The sequence below is a fragment of the Crinia signifera genome, chromosome 3 (assembly GCF_055691185.1).
Source record: "Crinia signifera chromosome 3, ASM5569118v1, whole genome shotgun sequence".
Lineage (NCBI taxonomy): Eukaryota > Metazoa > Chordata > Amphibia > Anura > Myobatrachidae > Crinia > Crinia signifera.
This window is the reverse complement of record NC_139219.1, coordinates 73,326,626-73,351,753: the sequence shown is the minus strand read 5'-3', so window position 1 is coordinate 73,351,753 and position 25,128 is coordinate 73,326,626. Positions and strand designations below refer to the sequence as shown.

The following is a 25,128-nucleotide window of genomic DNA, read 5'->3' as shown; positions in this document are numbered from 1 at the left end:
CCTCAAATGGGGGCCCAACATAACTTCCATTGTCAAAAAAGGCCCAACAGCAGCTGTTCTTCCAGAGGCAACTGAAAAAATTCAACGTCCCACAGGAGCTGCTTTGTGTCTTTTACACTGCAATCGTGGAGTCCGACCTATGCTCTTCTATCACAATCTGCTATGGAGGGTCAAATGAGTCTGACAAATAAAGCCTGCAAAGAGTGGTGAGGACAGCAGAAAAGATCATTGGGACTGACCTCCCCCCTGTAAGGGAACTATACTTAAGCAGGGTCAAGAAGCATGCAGGGAAGATCACAGCGGACAAGCTTCGCTCTGGCCATAACATGTTTGAGCCATGCTGAGCCTGCTGCAAGCACAGCACATGCTGTAGGTGTGTGCTGCTGCTGTTGCTGCTGCTGAGGGAAGGGGTGTGGGGGATAATAACACTCACTCTTCGACTTCTTTAGAGGGTACTATCTAAGGCAGTAGTTCCCAACCCTGGTCCTGAAGTACCCCCAACATTGCATGTTTTCCAGGTCACATGGCAGGTGCACTCATTATTCAGGCACATTTGAAAGTATCCACAGGTGGAGCTAATTATCTCACCTGTGATTCTGTGTGGAGACCTGCAAAACGTGCACTGTTGGGGGTACTTGAGGACCAGGGTTGGGAACCACTGATCTAAGGCACTGAATTTAAATGCCAATCAATCATTTTCTTGCACATATTAAGTGCCAGTTACATATCATGCCCTCAGTAGTGCTGTTACAGATGTCCCCAGTAGTGCTGTTACAGATGTCCCTAGTAGTGCTTTTAGTAAGAAATTTTTTTCCACTTTCTGGAATGTATGGTTTTGGGAATAATTTGGCTAACGGATATTTGGATAACGGATACTCATCCTGTACTTGCAATTTATTGCTAATACTAATTTGCAAAACATGTTTTAAACAGAAATAGCTGCTGTGTGTTTGTGCCGCTGCTCTGTTGCTTAGTTTAGCCAGCCTTTGACCTATGTTGGTGAGCAATATTGTGAGCTGTGAGGTGGTCAAAATTGAGTATAAATTAATGCTTAATAATGATGATAATAATAATAATAATAATACTGTAGTAACACAAAGGGTCCATATTATAGAGGTTATTCTGGTTCATTAGCATCTCCCATGCGTTCCCACAGGGAAACGGTGTTTGGCGTCTGCGGATGCAAATTTATGTGCAGGTGCTTGATGCGAGCGGGCATGGCAAACTGCTTGTTCGCTGTCCTGTTTGCACCTAGCAGTGCAGGCAGGGGACATGGGGCTGCGGCGACGAGCTGCGCCCATGGGAATGCCAAGCATTTCATGGACGTTCCCATGAAAATGCTGGGTGTTCTCATGCTATTGTGTCTGTAAGGCACATGCCAGGGGACGGGCAGCTGACGTCAGCAGATGTCAGCTGCCCCCCCCCACTTCCCACACAACGTGCTCCCAAATGTAAGCACCTGTGGAAGTCGAAATTGCATCTCTACCCCATTAAGGTATTACGACCGCCCTCTGCGCAATTCCAGTACGCCATTTGCGTCTTAATAGCTTGAACGTAACTACCAAGGTCGGATGTGAAACATTAATGGGTCATTCTTAATGACATGTCCCCTTTTGATTCTTTATGTTTGTGTGAAACCCCCTGAGATAACTTGTTACAATTGCCGTCAGCAGTCGCAAAGGTCAGTATAGTGAAACAATCACTATACATGACCTTAGAGATATCTAGTCTGTGTTATCCCCTGATTAAACATATGAAGACGCCATACAAAGGAATCATAAACTACTGTATAAGCCAGTAGAAACTGTTTTTCCCCTTAACCTCAGACAAAGAACAGCATAGAACGGACGATACTCTCATGAACAGGAAGACATCCCCGTGATGCTGAGGGCCAATGAAGAGTTGCCTAAGCCCCTTTTCTTTACCCAATGAACTCCCTGTTTGACCCCACATCCCCTTGCTTTAAAAGCCTAAACCTGGGATCACTGAGCATATTATATGTGATCTAACCAGAACACATTCCGAAGAGCTTGAGGGGATTCTTATTCCGATCGTGGTCTCTGCTTCCTCTTGAAGGTAATTGCTATTCCTTATATGTGCTAGTTTTATATGTTAGCTGTGCCTGCATTTGCATCCTTTTGTAATACTGTTTCTTCTATGTATAAGCTGTACCGCATACTTTTATAGTTTATATTGTGTGTCATCTTTTAATCATCTGCGTCCACTTTGGACTTATATATATATATTTTTTTTATGTCGACCTTTTCCATGTCGACCTTTTGACCATGTCAACCTTTAGACCTTGTCGACCTATTATGTGTCGACCTTTAAACCCTGTCGACTTTTTGACTGTCTACCTTTTGACCCTGTCAACCTTTTGACTGTCGACCATTAGGGGTCGACCATATGACTGTCTCTCATATGTCAGTATATGATCAGTCCGGATACCTTGAAAAAGTCCATAATGAGGTTGCTTTAAGGTAGGTAGTTTAGATATATTTAAGTAAAGAGCCATTATGATGTGGTTCTTTGGTTGTTAATTATGGCTGGATGGCTCTGAGGTGCACAGTATTACATTGTATATAACACTTAACTAATCTCTTCACTAACACTATTTATTTATTATTTGAATTACATTCATTACTTTTGCATCACATTTTGTATATGGCTCTGACTTCTTAACACTTTTCCTTTCTCAATGGTGTGCTGCTCTCGGCTTTTTTGGCTTATTTACAATCTGAAAATCTATGCTGATACATACCCTCCAACATGACCCTTTGCATTCGGTACACAATGCTCTGTTCCTGGACGTCCCTGGTAATGTATGATTGTCATCACCTGTGTTGAAACACCTTTCTCGTCAATTACCTAGTTCCCCACAGGTGCTGGCAATCCTACAATACAAGGGAAGTCCAGGAGCAGAGCATTGTGTACCGAATGCAATGGGTCATGTTGGAGAGTATGCTGATATAAGAGTGTACCAGGACTGGATTTTCATGACACAACACCTAAACAATCAATACATTTCTTATTTAATAAAAGTACATATACATTACATTCATATTAGGTGGCCACCTAAAGATAATTCTCTGCAACATGAAAAAACAGTTACAGTACAATGTAATACATCTAGTGTGACAAGGAATCACATAGACTGGATAAAAGCAAAATCTTCTTCATTACTTGTAGCAGGTAGACAGCATACAAGGTAACAGCATGGCAATTCTTCAGTGACAGCATAACAGGTTTTCCACAGGTTTCACAGTAAGGATACTCTCCCCAGAAAACACCTGACATAGGCCCTTATTTAGATCTGATCGCAGTACGAATTTGGTCTCAAAATGGGCAAAACCATGTGCACTGCACATGTTACATCTGCCCCACCTTCAGTGTACATGGTTTTGCCCATTTTGAGAACAAATTTGTGCTGCGATCAGATCTGAATAAGGGCCATAATCCCCACACTTCCTGGCCTATCACTCAGCCACTTTTAGGCACTGGGAGCCATGACCCCCTGCTCTGGACAAATATATACTAGGAAGTAGCAGGTGCTGTTAATCAGCATAGAGTGATTCACAATACATCTTACAAAACCCAGACTGGATCTCTCTAGTCTTGCTGTTACAGCTGTCCTAAATCCTAGATTGGATCTTCCACGTATGATGTACCTGCCACTCTGTACATTATTTCCTTTAGTAAGCAATTATTAGAAAACAATCATTAATATGTCTAATCAGTGAACCTTCTCCAGTATTCAATATCATTTTAACCCTTACTCTGGGTTTTGATGATATGTCTCTTCTGTTATAATATTGTGTAACAATGTTCTTAGACAGTTTCCAATTGTATAAATATACTGTATTATCATACATGAAGTATTGAGCTGTTCAATAAATGGATGGAGATAGTTTAGATCAGGGGGGGCCAAACCGGTCTTCGAGATCTACCAACGGTCCACGTTTTCCAGGTTACCTAGCTGGTGCACAGCTATAGTCATTACTAACTGTCACATTTAAAAAAATGTTGCATTAATTCCTACTATAGATCCACAGGTTGCCTGGAAAACATGCACGGTTGGTAGATCTTGAGGACAGATTTGGCCACCCCTGGTCTAGATATATTTTTGGCCCTTATTCTGATGTGTGCGGCCGGAGCCGCATACGTTGCTCCGGCCGCACAAACCAATCCCCGCCTACAAGACGGATCGCCACGGCCGTCCGTACGCGGATGGCTGGCGATCCGCATGAAAATGGTGGGGCGTACGCCTCCACCATGGTGGGAGCTGCCCCCTGCATTCGATGGTCGACGACCATCGAAGGCAGGGCCGCACGCTCCCCCCGCTCACGCAAGCTTAGACCACACGGACAATCGTCCGTGTGAAAGCTTGTATTTGGGCGGAGAGCTGACATCCGGCGATGTCAGCTTTCCGCCCCCATCACTGGCGTCATAGCCTCATTACCATGCATACGCCCCGCTTTTGCATGGGAACGCCCATGAAACGCGGGGCGTATACATAGGTAAATGAGGCTATCAAGCCCCTCACGCCCCTATACGCCCCCTTTGCGGCGTATAATTTTTGTGTGCGGCGAATTCGCCTGCACATGCGCAGAGTGACCTCTGCGCATGTGCAGAGTGAAAACATCGGCGGTACGGCCGCACGCGGGCCGTACCGCACAGATTAGAATAAGGGCCTAAGTAAAGAACCATTATTATCTGGCTCTTTGCTAGTTAATTATAGACCCAGTTTGGGGTAACATGGGTGTGGGATGTGGTGCCCATGAACTAGTGTGGCTGAATGACTCTGAGGTGGCACACTATCACATTCTAACACTTTGTTACCAGCAGCCTATGGTTGGACTGTGTAACTGCACTCTAGCAGCCTGACTTCTGTATGGTTTGTGTGTGCAGTTTCAGCTGCTACATAATTAGCTCATTACCTTGTGTCTGGCTGCCCAGCTGCAGTGAATCTGTGCATCAGGAAGCTTGCCCTTTCCTGGCCATCTTGATTGTAATTGCTTCCTATCTTAAGATGGCCATACATCTACAGATCAATTGTCAGATTGGGCTGGTTGGAACAAAAACCTGGTAGTATCTGAAAGGCAGTTTGGCATTTCAAAGCAAATGGTCAACTGTCATTTGCTCTCATCCATTACCAGGATTTTGTTCCAACCAGCCCAATCTGCCAATCAATCCGTAGATGTATGGCTGGCTTTACACAGTGTGCCCTTGACCCATTTCTGGTTATATACTGTCAAGCCCTGTATACTCTGAGCAAAGCTTATACTCTGAGCTTGCTGTTACCCTGCAAACCTGATACCTTCATTTTGGTGTTGCCCTGCATGTACCTGATATTGTGCGTAATTCTGTGCACTCCAGGCTATACTTGTGTTGTTAGATTTCCTGATTATGTACTGTTGATATTACAATGTCTTGTATGTATCAATATGTGCCGCTATTAGTGTCTACTCCACTATGCAGATCCTGTAGTCTGTTTGCCTGTGTGTTACCAATACTGTGTCATTATTAGTGAATATCTCTGCAGTCTGGCCCTTTTTTTCTGTTTGTCTAAACTGTAGCTTTTTTGCAGTCCAGTCCAGTTAGTCTGTTTGCCAATAACCAGTATTGCTTTTCAATCCAGCCCCATCTGTTGTTTACCTGTATTGCACATAGGTGCTACCAGCGACTACAGCATATCTCTAATAACTCAGCCATTGTGGTTCACTACCCAGTGCTCAGTTACTACACCTCCAGTACTGTGGCTTTAGTGTGTACCATCTGCCGCAGTGGTCCCATGCCAGTCAAACACAGTTGTGTGCTTTAGTTTCTTGTTTGTCCGTTGTGTCTGGTCCTTCCTTTTGTTTTCCAGTTTGACTCCAGTACCGTACTTGCCTTGCCCAGCCTCCTGTAGAAGCCTTGTCCTTCTGAAGACCTGGGGGCACCTAAGTACGGGTGGGCCTATTTCAGCTGGAAAAGGCGGCTGCTAAAGGTGAAACCTTAGTTAGCAGGAGGCTAAAGGACTGCTGGGCAAGTGCAACCTTTCCACCTTGGTCCACTCATAATATACTTACTAATATCTTCACTAAAACTATATTTTTTTATATTTTAATTACATTCATTACTTTTGCATCATTTTTAGTATATAGCTCTGGCTTCATAACGATAACATTTATTAACACTTTAGCATTCCCACTGGTGTGTTGCTCTGGGCTTTCTGGTTTATGCTGATTTTATGGGGTGCAGAACCCCATACCCAGATATAGCAATAGGGTCCTCAATAGACAGGAAGCCTTGATGATGGCTTGGGGGCTTATTCGTATATTTGCAAAAATATATGTAACAAAGATCCCTGAATTCTATTATCATGTAGTATTTAAATCTGTTTACTGATATCTTTCAGTGTGCTGGGGTAAACAACAATTTATTCTTCTCTTACTCAGTATTACACCTCCCTTTCATGCACCTGAGTGATATCACTAAACTAATTTAATGTCTGCCCCAGGAAAAGGCTGGGTCCATCCACGTGATGCATTTGCAAAACTTGTATTGCAATACCCAATATTATTTTTCTGGAAAAATAGGTACAAGAACTCTGGGTTCTGGGGTGGATCATCAGTTCCTGATGATGTCATATTTAATTAGGGGTTCCGGAACTGAGTTCCTGCTGGTTCCTGCTGAAAACTAGCACTGGCAACACCTATAAAGCAAAGCGCTCACATGTTCCCAGTAATAAGGTTTTCAAAACCTAGTTAAAAAGACCTCAAAAATCTCTGAAATAGCCACATCAGTAAAGTAAGGTGTACTACCACTGCCAGTAGCCATTTATGTGCACAGAAAATGACCAACCACAGATTATATCACAAAAGCTACAGGTACCAGCTAATCTCATGAAATGTTTGCAGATCTTTAAGTCAGAATAACAATGTGATACTCATACAATACATATAATTTTATCTTCTTTAGTAATCTTCATAAAGTAAAGTGTACTGGATTTACCTGTTAGAATTGGGAAACAGCACGGGGCTTGGCATGCATAACATGTTTACACACCTTTAGTGGAAAGAAGCCAATTCTGTGTATATAGTGATTGGGAATAACAATTCACCAGCTCTTATGTTGTTGGCTTTTATCAAACGTAGATTGTAAGAATTTGGCCCAGTGTGTAGGGCAGAATTCTGCTACTTTCATGAAGTGCTTTATAGCCTAAGTAACAGATTGTGTTTAGCCACATTTTGAAGTAGAAGTGAGACATTTCAAAGGTATGAAGACACAACATTCACAGCAAGTCATGTGACTCCACTCAGAGGCAGGTTGGGCCGGGGTGTGGGGTACCTGTTTAGAGCTGCAGGCAGTCTGTGGCCTCGCTTTGCTGTCAGCCGGGCATCAGAATATGTCTTCTTAGATGTTAAAATCCAATCGGAGTGACTAAGCAGCATTCTCTTACCACACCTTAGCCGACAGCCACGTCAAATTAGCAGGGGTGGTACTGGAGTTACTCTGCACCACACACTTCTAGTACTTTTTAAATTGACCTGTAGCATTGGACCAGCCCCTTCTATTTGAGATAGTCTCCCCATACTTTGGGTGAAAGAGAGGGGGCGGTACACAGATCCAGTGGCACACTCATCCCTTCCTCTGACCCCTTGGTACCAGCCACAGGAAGCATTTTTTGCTCCTTGTTCATCACGGGCCACACAGATGATTGCTGTATGCATGGTCTACCTTCTTATGGCCCCTATATTGTATGTTGGTCACTAGTATAGCCCTTGAATTGTAGAATAGTCACTAGAATGGTCCTTTTTTGTATATTGGTCACTAGAATGTGCCCTGTACCACATACTGTACCTGTCTCTAGAACACTTTGTGGATTGTTTAGAGGTTATTCTAATGCTATATGTATTTTATAGAAGCCAAGACTAGTCTCTGGTCTGTCTAATGGGCATAGGCGTGCGCAGCACATTTAATTAGGGGGTGCACTGTCAAATCGGTGTGCCTAGCACCACCTATTGGGCATGTCTAACACCACCATTGGGCCTGTCTAACACCGCTATTCAGGCGTGCACTCACTACAATATGAAACGTCTCTCAGCCACACCATAATCTCCTGCCTATTTCAGTTTTAATCTTCTAATTACTCTGTGTAACAGTACATGCAAATACAGTCAAAATCATATCTGGGTGACGTAGGTATGTAGTGATATGACAATGGTGTAATACAATTAATAATGCAAAACACGCATAATTGATTGATGGGCGCTTATTTTAATGCAGTACAGGTCTTAAAAGCAAAAGCCTTTTGTAAAAGGTATTTCTGGTAATTCTAGCAGCAGTAAGTGTGCGGGTGGGGGCACAGCATTAGGGGGTGCCTGTGCACCCTTAACACTCAATGTGCGCACGCCTATGCTAATGGGGCTGATATGTGTTATGTTTGGTTACTGCTGTTTGCTATAGCAAGTTTTATATATTATATTGGTACCACACACACCTTAGACAAACTACGCCCTTTTTCCATCACATTTTGCTGGTAGAAAGGCGAGGCCACTTGCTTGTGCTTGCCCCCAGGTTGAAAGTTGCCAGCCAGACCCTGATTCTACTCTTAGCTCTTGAGATGGTTCTTATTGTCAATGACACCATCAACTTTAAGGCATAAGGACACAAGCACTAAACAACCTGTTATATCCCTTTTTCACCAGATTTAAATTGGGTTTTTATGTGGGGCTCTAGCCCGGGTTGCACCACTTACATGGCACCCTTACCCGACTCCAACCCTGGAAGCTACCAAGGTCAGATTTCTGGGTCACGTAACCCAAGTTGTTTTTCATGTAACCTTTTACACTGTGCCATGACATGGTAGACACGGCAATAGCCCAGGTTTAAAGAGGGAAAAGGGGCATAAATCATGCTGGATTTAAGGTGCCCACACATGGGGGGTTATTCTAGTCCATTCTTTCTGACAAAATCCTTCTTAGATGGACAAAACCATGTGCACTGCGGGTGGGGCAGATGTAACTTGTGCAGAGAGAATTAGATTTGGGTGGGGTTTTTCTTCAAAGTGAGATCTATATTGAAGTGTAAAACAGGGCGCCCCGGTGCCTGGGGGGGGTACCTGCAGCGCTGTGTGATCTGGCGGCGGGGTCCCTGCAGTGATGCGCGCTATCCGGCAGCCAGGCGGCACGGGAAGCGCTGATGGGTTTGAAAACTCGCCGCACGCTGATTGGCTGAATCTCAGCCAATCAGCATGCGGAATGTTTTCAAACCCAGCAGCGCTTCACGCGCCGCCACCTGGCTGCCGGATAGCGCGCATCACTGCAGGGACCCCGCCGCCAGATCACACAGCGCCGCAGGTACCCGGCACGGACACCCGGCACGGACACCCCTGCAGCCTCCATGCGAGAGGCGAGGGGCGAAGTGCCGCCCTCCAGTGGCTGGCGCCCTAGGCAAATGCCTAGATTTGCCTAGTGGTGGCGCCGGCCCTGGTGTAAAATCATGCAGTCAGTATTTACCCTGCACAGAAACAAAATAACTCACCCAAATCTAATTCTCTCTGCACATGTTACATCTGCCCCCCTGCAGTGCACATGGTTTTGTCCATCTAAGAAGGATTTTGTCAGAAAGAATGAACTAGAATAAACCCCATGGTGAGATGTATGCCCGATGAGTTTTGTACTAGATTGCATTGCATTGATTTAAAATCAAATGCAACGCGCTAAAACAGTTTGCGATTTGAGCTAGATGTCAAAATCTAGACTCCTGGAAATAGTGTGATCATTCATGTTATTATTGTGAAGTTGATCAGTACTGGCCTCATAAAAAATGATCAGTACTGGCCTCATAAAAAATGATCAGTACTGGCCTAATTATATCTACATTTTCGCAGGGTAAATACAGTAAATTAGTAACTCAGCCGTCTGATATAAAGTATCAAAGTATAATGCTGATTCATATGTTCTTTAACTTCTGAAAAGAGTCATTGGCATCATATTATATTGAAATAAAAAAGTCACCTTTCTGTATTTCTAAAGGCGGCACAGTAACCCTCCATCTTTATTTTATTGTAAACAGGCAATCAAAACATATCATATGTCGTCACACGAACAGTTTTCCAGTCAATGTACAGGCAGAATAAGGCAAATCATCAAGACACGGATCTCATTCAGCTATCTGTTGGAATGATATCTCCGGCAGACATCAATAATTGCCTTTATATAAGTATAGTTCGTTTTTTAAATTTAGATCATCTGTAGGCAGCTAAATATTATGAATAATTTTATAATGACTCAAATCTAATATACAGTTGTATACAAGATAGAATTAAATGGACGGTGCTACTCTTAAAAATGTATTTGCTTACTTGCGAAACAACAGAAAACTAATGTTCTGTACAAGAGGTTATTGTATACATTAGTGCATTGAGTCCAATTGGAGAAGGAGTGCTACAGTATATAAATAAAATTATTATTACAGGTTGAGTATCCCTTATCCAAAATGATCAGGACCACAAGGGATATTTGCGGATTTCGGGATATTTATTTTTTTCATAATTACCTGGTCCTCTGGCGGTGCCCCGATTGTCTCCCGACCTCCATGGTGTACCCTGGCATCCACGGTGGCCATCGGAATCCTCTTCAGCGGCAACGCGCCCGTGCAATGCATCCTTGGGACCAGGGATGCTGCTAAAGAGGATTCCGATGGCCGCCGTGGACACCTGGGATGAGGTAAGTATTAAAAAAGAGGCGGAGTGGGGGGGGGGACATCAACAACAACAAAATATTCTGAAAATGTACAGTTTTCAGAATATTTTAGATTTGGGATATCCGGAAAAGGGATACCCAACCTGTATTATTATCTATTTTTTTAAAGCAGTAAACAAGCTCTCTGTCTGCTATGTTTTGCCAGCTGTCTTTCATATTTTCGGCCTATATACAGTAACACCTGGCCCTGTCTCTAATAATGTTACACATATCCCTTGAAACTAAACAACAAACAACAAGTTAATTACAATTTATGAGATTGAGAGTACATTTTTGAAAGGTGGCAAAGGATTATGGGAAAAGGAAGGGTTACAGCCGCAGCGCTACAGAATGCTTAACTCTGCTAGGACATTTACATATGTAGGCATGGATGGCACAATTTGTATGCCAAGGAAGGAGAGGAATGTACACATGGGCATCAGTGGTGTGCGGTGGGGTGAGCATTCCTACGGGCAGCCACTGGCTTGCCCAGGGATTACTGCAGCATGCCGCTATGTGTATGCAGCAAGCAATCGACTGCAAAATAACAAAAATATTATATACATTAATTTATTAATATGTACACATGGGAAATATAAAGAGGAAATAAAAATATATAGGGTTAAAATCCCTTTTCTGCACCCATGAACCAGGCAAATAATAGGTGTGATCATCCTTCAGCTACAAACTTCTATACTTATTGCCGCACTCTCTGCGGTTTGTGATTTTCAACTGATTCCTCAGCAACCTGTTAATTTTGAGATTGTGCTATTATAAATCATTGATCTGTCTACTGTATGGATGCTGTACAATGTTGTAACAATTTGCAAGGCCGTAATAGAAGTTTGTGTTTTATTACATAAGCCAAAGAAGGAATAAGAAAGTATTTAAGTATGAAAAAATAAATATAACTATATCAAACAGAGAATAATACAGTGAAAAGTGCTTAACCTAAATAAAGCCATGTTTATATAATAATACTTTTCATGTAACCTTATTGTCATAAATGTATAGTGACATTACAATAGATCTCTCATAGGCTGGCGCGTATCGTGTATCAGCCAAGCTCACTTCTTAAGAGATATTTACTTCGGCCTGCATGCCTTACATAACAAAGGATAATCCTAGTATTTATTTCTGTTACTACCACGGAGGACTTGCTTATGCCCCTGTAATGGTAACATAATTAAAGTAAAAAATAAAAATAAAAAAATATATATTTTGGGATAATGGACTTCAGTGTTGTTGAGGTTCATTACATAAAGACTAAGGTTGATGGGGACGTTTCAAGTTTGTCACAGCAGAGAACTTTTTCTTGTCCCATCTGATCCGCACATTCACAGACTGCGTTTCGTTCCTCGCGGGAGGCCTTCAGTGAACGTAGGACTGGAAGCTGTGCAGTATATACATCAACGTTGTCAAGAAAGCAAAGAACTGAAAAAAAAATAGATAGTAATATTATCAAAATTATATCTATATTCATGTTTGTCGGTAAATAGACGTGATTATCAAATTGTGTATAAACAGTGTATATACTTAATTATTGCTCTAAATACAAGTATTTAGTTGCTATTTATCTTGAGTGAATAATGAAATGCATTAAAAGGGGTATGCCGCCATCTGGAGAAACAAATTCATGAAAACCACCCCATTTTTGAGCAAAAACAGGACTAATTATCTTGAGAACACACAGATTTTACTGGTGGCCTAGTAGGATAGCTCCCCCCAAAAAACAGAAAAATATAGAAAAAATATTGAGCTAATTCCAGAAAAACTCTGGGCTAAATGTTTCTACTCCAATAATTGTGTAACATTCCGGCTAGTATCACGTAAATCAACAGTTTACAGGTTCTATTTTGTGCAGTGTGTTTTCATGGCCTTATGGCCCCCATACACTAGTCCAATTTGACCCAATTCCGACTTTGACATCCGATCCGATGTGTGGTCCTGTACGCATCGGATAGGTCGACCACTAATGGTCGACAGTCAAAAGGTTGACAGGGTCAAAAGGTAGACAGTCAAAAGGTCGGCAGGGTTTAAAGGTCGACACACAATAGGTCAACAGTGTCTAAAGGTCAACATGGTGAAAAGGTCAACATGGAAAAGGTTGACATGAAAAAGGTAGACATGCATTTTTTGACAAAATCTTTAGCCGACATGTGCCGACAGGCAGTATTTCATGCCCTACCATCTACTAGGGCGTGGAGGGAGAATAAAATAGTGTGCTGAGCGCAGCGAGGCACCGAGCCCGACGCATGGCGAGCGCAGCGAGGGGATGCGGTATACTTAGACAGTGTCCATGTTGACCTACTGTATGTCAACATAGACACCCTAAAAACATTAAAAACTCATGTCAACCTTTTTTCCATGTCGACCTTTTGCCTGTCGACCTTTTGACCATGTTGACCTTTCTCATGTCGGCCTTTTACCGGTCGACCTTTAGACCCTGTCAACCTTTTGACCCTGTTGACTTAGTCATATGGTCGACCACTAATGGTAGACTAGACAGTTACAATCATGAGTCAGTCCATGCTTTATACCATAACCATAAAATGTTGAAAATATACACATTAAGTGAACTTACTGTGGCTGCAGCATCCAAATGGTAGTATGTTGGAGTGCACTGGGGTCTTGATAGAGAAACATTTGGTATATCAGAATCACAGACTATTGTTGCGTTGGCTTGTAACACAGCAGCACTGAGGTAAAATATTGCTGTAATCCCATGGTAAATAACATCCTAATATGACAAGGTGAAACAGGCAACAAATAAGGTCAAACAGCATTGAAATCTAAATATAACTACATTATAATGGGGCAGATTCTCTAAACAAGAAATGCGGTAAAAACCCCGTTATTGGGGTTTTTACCGCATTTTGGGATGCTCTAAGCATCCCCCGCCAGGTTAACGCGGCGGGGGGCATCACCAGAAAAATCTGGCGATGCCCCATAGAAGCCAATGGGCTTCTACCGCATCCCACCGCCGCCCCGCAACGACCCCCCCGCCGCCCCGCAACGACCCCCCCGCCGCCCCGCAACGACCCCCCGCCGCCTCGCACGGACCCCCGTCGCCCCGCGCAGGGGCAAACGCAGGATTTTCAGAAGGGGGTTTCCAGAGAGGGGCGGAGCAAAGCACGGAGATGGACACTTAGGTGACCCAGTATATGCAGAGTCAGTTAAAGTAATATAGATAGACCAAATGTATATAAATAATAATAATAATATTATATATATATATATATATATATATATACAGCAGTGTAGACCCCTGGGCATAGCAATGTATTGGGGCCCCTACCAATCCTCCAACGTTAAGGATGTGGGGGTGCTATGAGCGGAAGCTTTGATGTCCCGCAGGTGGTAGGGGGTATTATATCAACCGCTCAGCATGTAGGTCCTGGATCAGTAATTTCCACTAATTACCCCTTTACTGCACAGATGGTGGGAGATGAGGTGGGAGAAGGGGCCTTGGGCTGAATGAAGGCGCCCTGATACATAACTTCCAGGGTGGTAGAGGATGTTTGATATGCAGAGGAGGGGTGTATAGTGGAGTGAGTTTATTATTCAGAATTTTCTGGTGGGAGGGCAGCTTGCTTGACTGCAGATATCTCCAGTTCCTGAAACTTGATTTCTTATGCAGCCCACACACGCACCGACCCCGGCGTGCGTTGTGGGCTTAACTAGCACACATAGCATCGCATCGTATGCCTTGTGCATACGATGTGCATGCGATGCGATGCTGTGCTAGAAAAAGCCAGTACAAAAAGTATGTGCAGCACATACTTTTTGTACTGTACGATGAGGTGCCGCGGGAGCGCGCACCCCATCGTACAGCATCGCACCGCCCGCATCGGTGCGTGTATGGCCTCCTTTAGATTTTAATGGAATTAAAAACTAGAGAATGGGACTAGGGGATCAGATTTCAGGAGGCAGAGCAATCTGCCAAGAAGCATATAAAACTACATACCAGGTGTGTGGAGCTGGAGCAGTAACCAGCTGCTGGAAGGCTGATATCTCTGGTTTTGGGAACAGTAGAGACATGCTACTAGTGTCCATCAAAGGGGGAGAGTCCCAGCTTTTGGAATATACCCTCAGAAAAACTCTAATGGAGGCCACACACGCACCAATGCGGGCGGTGCGATGCTGTACGATGGGGTGCGCGCTCCCGCGGCACCTCATCGTACAGTACAAAAAGTATGTGCTGCACATACTTTTTGTACTAGCCTTTTCTAGCATAGCATCGCATCGCATGCACATCGTATGCACAAGGCATACGATGCGATGCTATGTGTGCTAGTTAAGCCCAAAACGCACGCCGGGATCGGTGCGTGTGTGGGCTGCATAAGTCAGACAGAACCTGAAATATCTGACTGGGAAGAGCAATTAACAGGCTTGCATGGGGACCACTCATTTAAAGTCAGATATCTCTGGTTCCCCAGGGCCGATTTTAAAAATTCTTGTACCAATGGAAAGAGGGGACCCTCAGCTTTCAGACTAGAGCCCTTAGATTCCTGGGGGGTTTCTGGGTACTCAGAAACCCCCCCTGCGTGCGCTACTGCCGTATCGCCCCCTCACCTGTGCCCGGGCAGCAGCAGGGAGGAGGAGAGCCCAGCGCAGCAGCAGCAGCGCCGGGTGTGTGAGGGAGGGGGGAGCCGCCAGGACCTGCTGGGACCCGGCGACTCTCACCGCAAAGAACAGCTCTTAATGCAAGAGCTGTCCTTTGCTATAATTATCGCATATGTTATGGAAAAGGGGCAACAGCTGAGTGCTGTTGCCCCTTTTCCACCATTACCACTTTGGATTGTAGTCCGGACCAGCCCAGGAAAATTATTTGCCTTTCACGATCAAATTGGGACATTGAAGTCCGCAACTTCACCATACCACCCCGCATTTCAACACCCAGGTACCTGAGGACATTACCAACTGTCCTATATCCTTCCAGTGGATTTCGGTTATTTGTGCCAACTTGGGCCGACCACGTGGACATCAGGACATTTCTATCACTGTGTGTGGAGCGGTAAATATACCATCTTCTATTTCCCCATCTGGGCCCAATAGGAACGGACTCTCCTAAACTGCTTTAGTGTGGAATCGGGCATCGATTTATTGTATATTACATGCAATTATTTTTATCATATATGTTCATGTCTATGTCATTGTTTTTACTCCAGTAAAATATTCTAAGTAAAGATCATCCAATCTTAATATTTTTATTTTTAGCGCTGCTACTACCCCCTTCTCTCTTTTTTTGTGTACATCCATACAGGTCTAACTAACCTGATCTTTGAGCAGCTGCTGGGAAGTCACTCCTACCTAGCGCCCCCTAGATCCCCCCCCCCCCCCCCCACACCACACACACATTTGGGGCGGGTTCACCCCACTTTTAACTTCACAGTTATGAGCTGATTAGCCGGTGATAAAAAAAAGACACTTTGGGGTTTATTCTAGTTCACTCTTTCTGACAAAATCCTTCTTAGATGGACAAAACCATGTGCACTGCAGGGGGGTAGATGTAACATGTGCAGAGAGAATTAGATTTGGGTGAGTTATTTTGTTTCTGTGCAGGGAAAATACTGACTGCATGATTTTACACTTCAATATAGATCTCACTTTGAAGAAAAACCCCACCCAAATCTAATTCTCTCTGCACAAGTTACATCTGCCCCACCTGCAGTACACATGGTTTTGTCCATCTAAGAAGGATTTTGTCAGAAAGAATGGACTAGAATAACCCCCTTTATCACTTTACTGAGCTTAATAAATCTGCCCCTCAGTATTTTCCCTGCACACAAACAAAATATATCACCCAAATCTAATCTCTCTGCACATGTTAAATATGCCCCCCTGCAGTGCACATAGTTTTGTCCATTTAAGAAAAATTTGCCTTTGCGAGTAAACCAGAATAAGGACCCATGTGCACTGCAGGTGCGGTAGATGTAACATGTGCAGAGAGAGTTAGATTTGGGTGAATTATTTTGTTTCTGTGCAGGGAAAATACTGTCTGCTTTATTTTTACACTGTAATGTAGTTTTTCACTTAATAGCAACCCGGCATTTGCGAGGTGAAGCTCCCCACAGCAACCTGGCAATAAGCCGCGTCATTGATGTCATTGGGAAGGCTGGATGTCATTGGGGGGCAGTGGAAGGAGGCATTGCTTGGAGCTGCCTCTGTTTTTGCCCTATAGTACGAACAGGACCAGGGTTACCCGTTCACACTGCTCAGCAACCCGGGTCCGCCCCGGGTAAAACCCTTCTTTTCACCTGACTCGGATTGCCAAGTTACTGGACTCGGGATTTTTCAAAAGTCCTTTTACACTGCACAGTGACCCAGGTCGACCCTGCAATAACCCACGTCAGACTTTGGTTATTTGTGCGGTGTAAAAGGGGTATACTGTATGTAAAATAAATATTGTTCAATTTTCCTAGAATAACAAAATGTTGACATCAGATAAGAACCCATCTGGTCTGTCCTGAGCACATTTATCCATTGCCCTGCATGTTCAGAAGACATCAATCATTGTTAACGAAATAGAATGTACACACTAGAAGATATATTGAAATATATCGCTCAGAAAGGATGATGATTGATGTCCGCTGATGATTGATGTCCGCTGAATATGCAGGTCAAGTTGGCTATACAGTCAAATAACCTGTATGTTTTGCAGGCCCGGTGATCTCAATAACCGACATCAGCGACCGATAGCGTTCAATGTGTACGCACAGTATCGGGCAGCTACTATATCAGCCAGGTTGGCTAATGTGTATGGGGCTTTACACACACAAGAATAATTTTTGTGGGGATCCAATTATCCTAGTATAGGTTGTATTTGGATTGTTGGAGGAAAACAATGCAAGAAAATATAAATTACACACAGTTAGGGCCGTGGTGGAATAAGAACCCATGACCTCAATGCTGTGAGGCAGTAAGGCAAACCATTACATCATCCATACTGCCTGTACTGATAAACAGTGAGCCATACATTTTACTAAATAATCTTCAAAAATATTTAAGTTCTCAGGACACAGAATTTTCATCAGGAAATTTCACAGTTGAAGTTTTCGGGTTCATGTTTTCTTACCACTAGTCTCCAGGTGCCGCAGTGGTTTCTGTGGAAACCAAACACGTAGACCATCAGGAGTAACAATGAAAAGAAGAATGAGGATATTGAAACATACATGACCCATCCTTGGGTTAGTGGATAAAATACTTTAGTAGCAGCAACCAAGATCCAAACCCATGATCCAAATATCTGAAAGAAAAATAGATGCAAATGTTGAGCAAATAAACCTTTTCATTCTCTGTTACAAACAACAAAATGCTAATAGATAATGAATGATACAGGTTTGCTAAAGTGAAGCTGATTAATTTATTTGTGTGTCTGTGTATATACAGTACTGTATATCTCAATCCATTTATTATCAGTGTGTATTTGTTCAGTACAAATAGGTCAAATGTTCTTTCTATATGACAGAAAGCTTCCATGATGCACTTTGACATGAACGCCAGTGGTCCTCAGAACCCTGAACAGCTCACCTGTTACAGGTCACCCGGCAGGTGCACAGGAGTAGTCATTACTACTGTTGATTCTGTGAGGAGACTCGGAAAACATAAACCGTTTGGGGTTCTAAGGACCGAGTTTGAGAACCTCTGATGTAAGTGGCAACTGGAGGAAGGAGTATATAATAGTCTGCTGTGTGTAGCGTTGACAGATATGATTGATAACATTCACTGAGCAACATATTTACACTGCACGCATCCCTCTCACATATCTCTGCATGTTACATCTGCCCCATCTGCAGTGCCACATGAATTAACCCAGGTGGAGGCAGTTTTCAGGTATGATACTGTATCTTGGATAGAAGGATGCCAAAATTCTCCACTCCACCGGTGATTAACCACAACTTAGCTTCCCCAGATTCATATACTGTTTTTCAAAAGCACCTGCTCCAGTTCTGGTTCTTTTTTTTTTTGTATTGAAGTAGAAGCATTGAAAATAGGCATACAGTATACATATAAAGGGAACATTTAAAAAATTACATAAAGTATCAATAAAGAGCTGATTACAGTATTGTATTTAGTCATCACTGTTTAACAATTTGAGTATGACACAGGTATAAAATGTATAAATTATATGTAAGCATTGTTATGGGAAGATTACATTGAAGAGTAGAATAATGAGAAGAAAAAAAAAAGAATATATATGTCTGACGCTCACCCACCGGGCAGCTCAATAGGGGGGTCACCAACTAAGATGCGGTTCTCGTACCACTAAGTCAATCGCATGGTATTATGGATCTGGGATTGCGTTGAAACCGGCAAGGTAGCAATAAAACTTTCCCATGTATTAAATAAGGATGCATCTTTCTTTTCGTTATCAAATATGGTTTCAATCCAATCCATACGGAAATTAAAGTTGTTTTTCTTTATATAGTTGAAAATTTACAAGGGTTGGTTAAATCCACTCTTGTAAAATATTATTTTTAGCTGTGGCACTTATTGCGAGAAGTAATTTTTTGCATCTTGGGACGAATCTCTGTCCCTTTGGGAGGATACAGAGAACAGCTCATTCTGGAGTATAGGGTACAAAATTAATTAGGTGGGTTTCAGCATCCCTTTTAACTTGTCTCCAGAAACCCTGAACCACTGGGCACTCCCAAAGACAATGATAGAGAGATTGTGAACGTGGCACATAGAAGCGTGGGTGTGTACTGCTACATCTGAGAGGAATCTTTTAAAATGACTTATAGCTAAATGTAGATGAGCCCCAAAGCAGTTAGTAAGAGCTACTATACTTACTACAGTGCTGGAAAATGGTACTGATGATTCAATGTAAATGTATCTATCTCTTATTCCCCTTTTCCCCAAAAATTAACCAGTGTAATGTGGGCTAGGTGACATGAGGGAGATTGTTAGACTAATGAGGGAGAGAGGGAGATTGCTGTTATTTCAGGGAGTCTCCTCTTGTATGCAGGAAGGTAGGCAGCTATGCCCGTGGCATCAAATGCTCTGGTTCAACTTAAACCAGATTATATAATGGTGGTTTGTGTCGTTTTTTTTCTTATAAAAAGTCTGCATAATAGAACTGAAGTTCATGCACGCAAGAAATAGGAGGCGAATCCTCAGGATGACGTAGACAGGAAACTTTGTCACCCTGCAATAGCTATTTCTGCATTCATGTGCTATGCTTTGGGTGTGAGAACTTGGCAAGGTGTGCCTGTTAATGGCTCATTTAGGGTGTGCACTACATTTCTGTCTATCAGGGAGCAAAAGGCCAAGACTGAACTGAACCAGTGAGCAGTGCAATATGAGATTCGGTTCTGCCAGTCACTAGCTTTTGGTGCAAGTTTTCAGGATCCCATCAAACCCAAAATGTAAAACAGCATCAGATTTTGGGGCTTGTTTACTAGGTGTTCTTTTGAAGATGGGATGTTGCTATGGCCAAACAATCAGATTCCTTCTATTATATTGTAGACAGTGCAAGATAAATAAGTACATTCTAAATTGGTTGCTATGGGCAACATCCCATCTTAGTAAATAAACCCCTTATTGCTATACACGTGATGCGATTGCCTTGTTGTTCAATACTGATTGGATTGGTGATCGAATGCGTTCGATTTCTGTTCGATTTCACTTATATAAGCAAAATCGAATAGCACAATAGGCCACATCGAACTATGTGTACAGGGCAGTGGTCGAAGTGGAAATTTTGAAGTGGGGGTATGGAAATTTTGAAGTGGGGGTATGGAAAAGTAAAGAGTGAATATAGTGCGCACCTTCGGACACCCCCCTGTCCATCAACGTCCCCTGCCAGACTGCCCCGTTGTACAGGGGTATTACAAAAGCACAATATGCGCTGCTGAGTGAGAGAGCATCCTGAGGGGGGAAAAAAAGTTTTTTTTTTTTATCTTCAGATTAAAGTGGCGGTATGGCATACCCCCGTATACCGCCCCACTTCGACCACTGGTACAGGGCATAAGACTTATTCCTATTTTGTACAGATATATATTTAGGTCCCCATACACTAGGGCAACTTTTCTAAAGGCAGAAGTCATCCATGATCCCCCTCGAGCCATCCAGGAACCTCCTGTGTTGCAGGTCAGCATACGATACACTGTGTGCAGTTCTTTGGCATACATTGTACCTCCAGCCAAGGCTGCCTAGAAGCTTGGTTGGGCGACTTATCTAAAGTGCAGCAGGTGTGATCCTCAGAGTCCGATGCACCTGGAACTGCGCATCTCATTGAACCAGATGTCATCAGCAACTTTTGTAAGGCATGTTTGCTTCAGATCAGCAACTTTGTAATACCATACTTTTCTGCTTTCCCAGGCTGTATGCACTTTCCCTGCAGTGATCTGAGCCATGATGTGCCTGATTGTGACACAGCCTTTTGTGGTATAATGCCCAATTCACGGAACCTCCTACTCAAGGTCTGTCAGAGGGGAGTACCACAGCATCAGCAGCTATTCAGCAGATACACAGTTAATAACAGCACCACATCATTTGTAAATAAAACATTTGGTACTCTTTACCTAGAACGGCGCCCGCGATTGGCATCGCGGGCGTCGGGGGTAAAAAATCGCGGGCATCGCGGTCATTGTATGCACATAAAAAACGGGTGCGACGCGATGCCCGCGATGCCCGCGATTTTCCCATAGGGATCAATGTTAAAAGTCAGATTGGACGCGATTTTAGTGTTAAATGCCTCAATGGCCGCGATTTTTACATAGGAAACAATGTTAAATGGGCCACAGAGCCATAATAGTCCCCCTGAAGTCTTAAATGGCCCCCACAATTTTTAACGCCACCCCACGATCAACGTGAACCCGAAACGTGGCGAGCGCAGCGAGCCCGCGAGGGGCGGCGGTACGCGTCCTCCGACCTTTTCATACCCCCACTATCCACGTCGGCGTGGAGTTGAGAATAGAATAGTGTGGCGAGCGCAGCGAGCCACCGAGCCCGAAGCATGGCGAGCGCAGCGAGCCCCGCGAGGGGACACGGATACCTGTGAAGCCCGCGAAGGGACGCGTTTACCTGTGAAGGTATCCGCGTCCCCTCGCGGGGCTCGCTGCGCTTGCCACGCTTCGGGCTCGGTGGCTCGCTGCGCTCGCCACACTATTCTATTCTCAACTCCACGCCGACGTGGATAGTGGGGGTATGAAAAGGTCGGAGGACGCGTACCGCCGCCGCTCGCCACGCTTCGGGTTCACGTTGATCGTGGGGTGGCGTTAACAATTGTGGGGGCCATTTCAGACTTCAGGGGGACTATTAGGGCTCTGTGGCCCATTTAACATTGTTTCCTATGTAAAAATCGCGGCCATTGAGGCATTTAACACTAAAATCGCGTCCAATCTGACTTTTAACATTGATCCCTATGGGAAAATCGCGGGCATCGCGTCGCACCCGTTTTTTAGTGCATACGATGGTCGCGATGGTCGCGATGGGCGCCGTTCTAGGTAAAGAGTACCATACATTTCTATGCAAAGTTATTAATGACTATTGAGTATTGTCTTAATTTCCATCCTATAATTCTAAAAGACCATTAGTCACAGTTTCGAGGATTACATTTTGCTTTCTTTAGTATGTAGCAATCACATGCCAGTTTCAGTGAAATACAGGTGTGTGCAGTATTTCTGAGTTAATAGATCACCTTTACAGCAGAAGGGAAAAATTAACAAACTAATATCCTGAGTGAGCTCCGATATGGTTTAAGCACAGGATACTTCCCTTCCCCAGCTTATCAGTTTACATGGCCTTGTAACACTAGTTGTAAGTACCATAAATGAAGGGACATGGAAGTCCGGAGTATTGCTGTACAGTGTAAACAGGATATATAGTCAGGATGCCGCCAGTCAGAATACTGATGCTGGCATCCCGATGGCGGGAATCTCGACAGGGGTCAGGTAAGTATATATACCCCAGGGCTGGCGCCACCACTAGGCAGCTCTAGGAATTTGCCTAGGGCGCCGGCCACTGGAGGGCGGCAGTTCGCCCCTCGCCCCCAGCATGGAGGGTTAGTGCACTGTGTATAAAGCTGGCAGCGTCAGCGTCCCTACAGTGATTAAGGTGCTGGAGCGGGCAGAGGTGTCCGTGCCGCAGGGGTATCTGTGTATAAAGCTGGCGGCAGTGGCTGGGTCCCTGCAGTGAATAGAAAATTACTAGCGCTATGCGGCGGGGCAGGAAGCGCTTCTGGGTTTGAAAACACTTTCCGCACGCTGATTGGCTGAGATTCAGCCAATTAGCGTGTGGTCAGTGTTTTCAAAATCAGAAGCGCTTCCCGTGCTGCCGCATAGTGCTAGTTATTTTCTATTCACTGCAGGGACCCCGCCGCCTCCGCTGCCAACTTTACACACAGGGCCGCAGGCACCCCCGCGGCACGGACACCCCTGCCCGCTCCAGCACCTTAATCACTGCAGGTACCCCCCCCCCCGGCATCGCGGCGCCCCCACCCCGACTCGCCTGGGGTGCTCCGGTGCCTTGCACCGGCCCTGTATACCCCACCTTAACAATCCTGGCAAGCAGCCTACCCCCCACCCCTGCAGTCTGACACCCTCCCCTCTAGTGCCTAAACCTAACCACCCCACAGCCTGACCCTAACCACCCCTTAAAAGTGCATAAACAAAATACCCCACCCCCACCTATGCCTAACCCTTATTGTAACGTAACAGCTAAGTTCACATTGAATAAAACTTTATTCAACAGTCCCAAAGCAGTTACCTGTGAGTGGTAAAAGCATCAATTAGGTTACATAATGTTATGATTTCTTGAACTACAGGATTTTTCTCAGCAATGTAAAAATACTGTTTAACCTTTCCATTTTGAGCAAAAAATACTAATAATCCTTTCAATTTTCAGTTTACAGTGAAATATGCCAAACTCATAAGTACATTCTCCAAATGACTCAGAGCCTTGGCCCACGACCAAGCATTTGCAAGTTCATGTGCACATAAAAATGCACCAAAAAAACAAGACATAGAAAGTTACTAATACCCCATTTCCACTGCCACTATAAAATGTGATTTATTGCCTTGATAGCCCAGGTTGTGACTCAGTGGAGAATGGTTAGTCCAGGTCCAGTGACTTGGCAATCCAACCCGGCTATCTTGCAAGGCTGGTCATAGGAAGGACCTGGATCCAGCGGCAGTGTAAATGGGTCAGTTCGCCTACCATTTACACCATGGCGAGTTTCATGGCGGAAATGCTGTTTCCCTATGCGCTGTCACACATCCGGAATGAGGCCAGTGACATCAGTGGGGGAGCTGGAAGACTCCAGCCACTGCTGCACCCGTGTGCAGGATAAATGCTTCCGACCTATCAATAATCTGGGATGGAAACTAATACCTCTTTTGCACCAAAATCCCTGGTCGGACCCTGGTCTTTGAACACCTCCTCGCAGCCGCCGCTGCTGCTGTCTGCAGAGTATAGCAGATAGCAGCGGAGGGTGTGTATGCCTTCTACCCAGGTCCTAGCCATGTTCTACCCAGGTCAGGACCTGGGTAGAAGTCCCGTGTAAAGGGACACGGTGTGACCCATTTACACCACGGCTGACCCGCCGATGACCCGTTTTTTTGCGGCGATGTAAAAGGGGTCCGGGTCTGACCTGGAACTGTGTTCTAAATCTCAGAACAGATTCAGGACTTGGGTGGAAAATTGGTATAAGGGGCTGATTCAGGCATTAAACCACCGCAGCAGCTATTCAAAATTATACCAGTGCTACAGGAGGAATAAAGACGCCCACTGATGGCTTGTCTGATCTGCTGCTGTGTTCGTAGACAAAGACAAGGAATCATTTGCGTGAACAGCGGACATCCGAGTAACCCTCACAATGTCTGGCAAAATCACTCTGCCAAGGCCAGTAAAACTGCATCCATGGACTCAGCCACTGGATGGATGGCCTACTCCTGTCTGCCTACTTATTTTCCAACTGCAGTAGTGTGAGCTAAATTAATTGATGTTAATTTATTTTAATAAATTACATATTTGGAATAAAAAAAGACAAATCAATCAAGTTCAACCTATTCTATATTCTGGATGTGTTTACCATTAATGAATTATGTAATTTGGTAACATCCATTAATTCATTAATTCAGTGTACACTCTTGAACCTGAAAAACTATAACATCTGTCTAATAATGCTTAGGAACTCCTTTCAATTGGATTACCTCAGCAACATGAAGGATCATGGGCTCTATAAGCCTTCTAATACAATTTAAGGAGGATACAGAGAGGATGTCTCTGTGTGGTGCACCAAGGAGATTAAAGAAAAATATAACTTTTATTCATATATTTATTTAAAAAGTTACGAAATAAAAGGATATTTCTATCCTCACCGAGTGGGGCCCCAATGTCATGTATACCTTTAATAAATTGTATGATTATGTGGTGGTGTGTTTTTCACTTGAGT

The 25,128-nt window shown here is 44.0% G+C and overlaps 1 protein-coding gene across 2 annotated transcripts in view; it reads right to left on the bottom strand.

The window, feature by feature from the left end:
* Window positions 1-10,002: 10,002 nt before the first annotated feature.
* LOC146062524 (MAL-like protein) overlaps window positions 10,003-25,128 on the bottom strand; it is a 38,286-nt gene continuing 23,160 nt past the window's right edge. For both annotated transcript variants that reach the window (XM_083174639.1, XM_083174638.1), the window contains exons 2-4: window positions 17,806-17,976; window positions 13,312-13,467; window positions 10,003-12,161 (exon numbers count right to left, since the gene is read on the bottom strand). In XM_083174639.1, the coding sequence (XP_083030765.1) occupies window positions 12,099-12,161; window positions 13,312-13,467; window positions 17,806-17,976 (390 nt within the window). In that variant the 3' untranslated portion in view covers window positions 10,003-12,098. The remainder of the gene's footprint in view (window positions 12,162-13,311; window positions 13,468-17,805; window positions 17,977-25,128) is intronic.